General features: G+C 55.8%; 1 protein-coding gene across 3 annotated transcripts in view; it reads right to left on the reverse strand.

Moving 5' to 3' along the window:
• Window positions 1-4,873, reverse strand: part of HYAL2 (hyaluronoglucosaminidase 2) — a 12,375-nt gene that overhangs the window by 4,498 nt on the left and 3,004 nt on the right. For 2 of the 3 annotated variants that reach the window (XM_006023751.3, XM_006023753.3), the window contains exon 2: window positions 3,320-4,304. In XM_006023751.3, the coding sequence (XP_006023813.1) occupies window positions 3,320-4,246 (927 nt within the window). In that variant the 5' untranslated portion in view covers window positions 4,247-4,304. Of the gene's footprint in view, window positions 1-3,319; window positions 4,305-4,832; window positions 4,857-4,873 lie in introns of those variants that run through there. The other variant, XM_006023752.3, reaches the window with a different exon arrangement.

Here is a 4,873-nt window from a genome sequence, read left to right on the forward strand (position 1 = left end):
GGAGGCAAGGAGATCAACCTGTTCCAGGCTCCATGCCTGCCTGAGGAGAATCTTTGCTTGGCAACAGCAGGACTGACTTGTTTAACAAGGGGGACTGGAAGCGCCAGCAAGAATCAGGGTCAGGGAATGCTCCCTGCCTACAGCTCTACTTGCACACCTTGTTCCTGCCCTGGGCTCCAGCCTAGCCCACAGGCCTCTATCTCAGCCTCGCTGCTGGGCTTTACCCTGTTAAAGACCTTGCTCCTCATATTCAGCCAGCCATTTATCACCAGGTCAGTGCTGTACCCAGGCTACACCTGGGTTCCAAGGCTTTCAGGGCTTGATATCCAGGAATTAAGCTCTCATAATACCCCTATGAGCAATACCTGCTCACCCCACTTCTTCCTCTACCACCCCCACAGCCAAACACACACACACACACACACACACACACACACACACTGTGGATACTGAAGACTGAGACACCTGGCTAGGATGGAATTTATTCAAGAGCAGAAAGTGCCAGAGCTGGAACTCCTGGATTCTCTCTGGCTCTAACCACTGGAACTGTTCCCCCAACCCAGGGCAGAAATAGAACCCAGGAATCCCACTGGCTTTTGGGGAGGTGGGTAGAGCAGGGCAGGGCAAGGGAAGGGAGGGGAGGAAACATTCTCTCCTGGGTTCCCTTGTCAAAGCCATCCCAGACTGCTCTACCCCATGCTGCAGCCCTTGCTGGCCAAGGCTGTCTGCCAGGTACCTAAAGGCATGTTCAGGCAAATGCTGCCCTGCTGGTGGCCACAGGGATGGAGGGCCCAGAGCAGGGAGCTTCCTACTGGGCTGGGCTGGGCTCACAGTCCTAGTATAGTGAGGCTTGCTGCTCCCAAGCTGCCCCAAAGGCCTGGGTACAACCCTACCACCACATCCCAAGCACACAGCAAGCAGCACAAGCCACACAGGGCTCCCAAGGACTTGCAGTTCTCAGGCCCCACCAGAGACAGCTCTGCACCCAAGGCAGACCAGGAGACAGCAGGTGCTGCTGCAGTGAGGTTTCCCGGATTACATGGGGGAATCCCACTCCTTCACAAGCAGGACATGCCATTCCTACCTCTCCTACTTGGGCCACAGTGCCAGAGGGTGCTCAGTGAACCAGCCAGAGGATCCCTGGGGATGCCAGAGACCTCCACTTAACCTGAACAGTTATTGGGAGGCACCACCCATGGCATCCAGGCACAGCCCTGCTCAATTTCCAGCCCTGAGCTGCCAGGGTATAGGACCACACTGGAGAGAGGAACAGAGCTCAGATCAAAGCTATTCATGGGGGTGGGGGAGGGGAATCTGGCCTCATGCATAGGCATAAACCCCCCTCAGGTTTAAAACTATCTGCATGAGATGGTGAAGCTACTCCATCCCTTTTAGCATCTCCTCCCTACAGTGACAGTCCAAAATCCCAGCTTTGCCTCAAGGGCTTGACATGGGCACTTCTCTCCTTCAGCTGTGACACCCTGGAGCTACTCCCCCCTGTTCTGCCCTAAACAGCATGGAGCTGGCTTGGGATCCCCTGCTTTGGCTGGCAAAGGAGTGTCCCAGATCCATCAGAAGTGCCCCCATTTGCCTCATGCCACTGTCCCCAGTCCCACAGAGGCCAGGGAGGAGCTCACTCCCTTCTCTCTGCAACACTGGTGCTGCTGCCCTTCCACGGGGGGTGCCATGTCTGAGACTGCATTAGCACTCAGGCCTCTTGGCCAGGAAGGGCTTGATGTCCCCGCTAACCCTGCCTGGACAGGGAAGAACAGCATCAATGCTGAGGCACAGTCTGGCCCTTCCTGCCTGCCTTGCTGACAGCCCAGTCCTGGACCCCATCTGTTCCCCACCACAGCCACTAGCTGGGCTGCGACTCCACCCTGCCACTGGCCTCTCTGGCTCCCCCTCTGCCCATGCTCTCTGACAGACTGCAGAGGGCACTCTTGAATAGAATGGGATTGATAGAGAGGGTTGGCAGAGAAACCAGATACTGTCCCATAGCTGAGACAAACCCAAGAACCCAAATGCACCCCAGCAAGCTAGGCTGAAAGAAGCAGACAGTAACACCTAGAGGGAGAAATTCTGTGGGGCTCAGATTTGTATCTAAACAGAAACCCACAGTACTAAAAAAGGCCTCCAGGAGCAGGGCTCCCCTCCCACACTGCGCAGGGGCAGTGCAAAACTCCTCCCTGCCTGTGGAAGCAGATCCATCCCATTCCTGTCCTAATGGCTGCCCCCCCCCTCAAACAGTGGCACATCAGGAGTCCCATCAAGGCTCTGCATGAGTCTCACATATTGCCTTAGCCACAGCGAGACAAAGTTAATTCAAGGACTGAACATTAGCACTGAACGCCCCCAGCTGAGCTCCTGGTCTTACACAACTTACCAGTACTCATTCCGTAAGGCTACAGCAGGGTCAGAAGTGAAGCGCAAGCAACCTGGCTCCTGAGCTCATGCTGCCAAGCCCACACCGTGGGTACTAACGATCAGGTTTGCATAAAGGAGAAGTCATGGCTGTTCCCATGAGATTAGACTGCAACAGCCCACAGCAGGGTGAAGACACAGACTGTGGTGCCCCTTTCAACATCTGTGCTTCCTCAAGGTGGCCGAGAATAGTGCAGTCTGAAACTCTTCCCACTCCTCCCCTCCCAGACTGAAGGTGTGCGGCTGGGCCAGACATTACAGTATCTACCCACCTCAAACATGCCACCCGCCTCTGCTCAAACAGCCAACTGCCTAGCACAGGAAGATCTCCCCCCACCACAACCATCCCCAGACATTTTAGGAACAGGGAGCTGCCCCCACTGGGATCACTTCCCTACCAAACAAGACTCTTCTGCACTGCCCAGGGCTGCTCTGTGGGAGGTCAATGCCAAAAAGCACCTTACTGGCAAGTGTGCTTAGATGTGGATACCTGTTCTACAACCAGTACCACAAGCAGCAGCACCAGCCAAGCTAGTAGTGTTAGCCTGTGATGAGCCAGGAAGGCTTGCTTGGGGAAGAGAGCAGAAGCAGGGTGAAACCACTTGGCAGAGGCCTAGGTGTGGGTACTTTAAGAAGGGTGGTGAGAACCAGTTATTCCTCCCCAACCTTTTGTCATACCACATGGGGGCAAGGAAGGGACTGCTCTGAGTCCAGCCCTGTGATATATTCCACTGCCCCGGCGTATTAGACTGGGGTATAAAGTCAAGACATCAGAGAGGACATGAAACCCATCGCTATTGCCACACTAGAATGCCCTGATGCCCAAGAAGCAGGGCTCCAGCAACAGCTGCCCAAGAGCATCATTGGCAAAGGAGGGATATGGGCACCTCCTCACCTGACTCAGCATAGATATTGTGCGACTGTAGGTGGCCATGGTGTACACAAAGACAGGCAGGGAGTAGCCATCATGGTGCCGGTGGGAGATCCTCATGGCCTCCATGACCCGCCAGTGCACAAACTTGCGCCCATTCTCAGACGAGGCCAGCATCTGGTCCAGGTAGATGGAGGGGTAGAGGGCTGTGCTCTCCTTCCACAGCCAGGCCAGCTGGTCATTACGGCTCTTCTCTACATCTGGACACTGCCCTGTGTAGGTCTTCTGGTTTTTGCTGTAGTCATGGTTGTAGCAGTCTGGAAAAAGGTAGTAGCCCCACAGTTTCTTGGGTCGGTAGTTCTTGGCATGCTGCAGGGTGCTGATCATGAACTTCTGGGCCGAGGTCTCGAATTCAAAGGTGGCCTCTTTGTTTACCCTGTCCTCTGGCCAGTCAGGATGGTTGGACTTCACCAACTGGCGGGAGGCTTGGCGATAGATGTCCTTGAGCTTCCAATTCCGGACCCAGATGGGTCGCCACTCCTCCCAGTCAATGACAGCCAGGCCTTCCCTGGTCTCCGAGCGAATGTATTTGTTGATGCCCTCAGGGAGCCGGTCTAAGTGATCCAGGATGCTGCTGTTCTGTGGGACCCCACCATTCACTGCCACTCCCTGCGGAGTGTAGTAAGGATACAGACCTAGGCGTTCCTTGTAGAAGATGGTGATGTTCTGGTCCACAAAGCCCTCATTGGGCGTGGCTTGGAGGTCAAAAAGGCTGAAATCCAGTTGGACCTTGAAGCGGGGCTTGCAGTCCTGGGTGGGCATGTTCCAGGCTACCAGGAAGGGCCTGCGTGTGAAAACTGGGGGGAAGGCTGGCTTCTCGTACCGCCCACAGCAAGAGGCAACAGCCAGGAGTAGGAGCCATGGAACTGCCAGGGTGGAGCCTCTCCGCATTCTCTCTCGCTGGGCTGCTCTGTTGCAGGACAGCTTCAGGTCACAGCCAGATCAGAGCCTAAGAACAAGAGACCGGCCGTTAGAGGGAAGGAGAAAGGCTCACCCCTCCCCAGTCCTTCTAGACCAGTGGTTTTCAACCTTTTTTCAAAAATTTTGAATGCAGCAACAGACGCTTTTGAACTGTATGTGTGGGTATTCACATGCTTTTGATTGATCGTAGTCATCTTTCGAAGACCCCTTAAACATAGTCTGTGGACCCTCATGGGTCCATGGACCACACATAGAAAACCACTGCTCTAGACCAACAGTGCAGCCCCACAAGCCTCACTGCTCTGCGGTCCTGCTGCCAGGGCTGCGGCAGCAGGGGGCCCATCAGCCTGGATCGGGGGTGGGAGCACCAAAGCCCAGAGCGCCCTGTTCCGCTCTGCGGATGCCCCTTGCCCCAGACCTGCGATCTCCAGTCCGGGGCTCCCCTCGCAGGCAACCCGACCACCATGAACGGCTGAGGGGCTGACGGGCCATGGTACCCAGCTGCTTCTCTGCCCCTCACACCCAACTCCTCCAAGTGCTACCGGTCTCCGCTCACCCTCCGAGACCAGGGTGGCGGCACTGCTGCACAGAATGGGG

Source organism: Alligator sinensis, unplaced genomic scaffold, assembly GCF_000455745.1.
Source record: "Alligator sinensis unplaced genomic scaffold, ASM45574v1 scaffold858_1, whole genome shotgun sequence".
Taxonomy (NCBI): domain Eukaryota; kingdom Metazoa; phylum Chordata; order Crocodylia; family Alligatoridae; genus Alligator; species Alligator sinensis.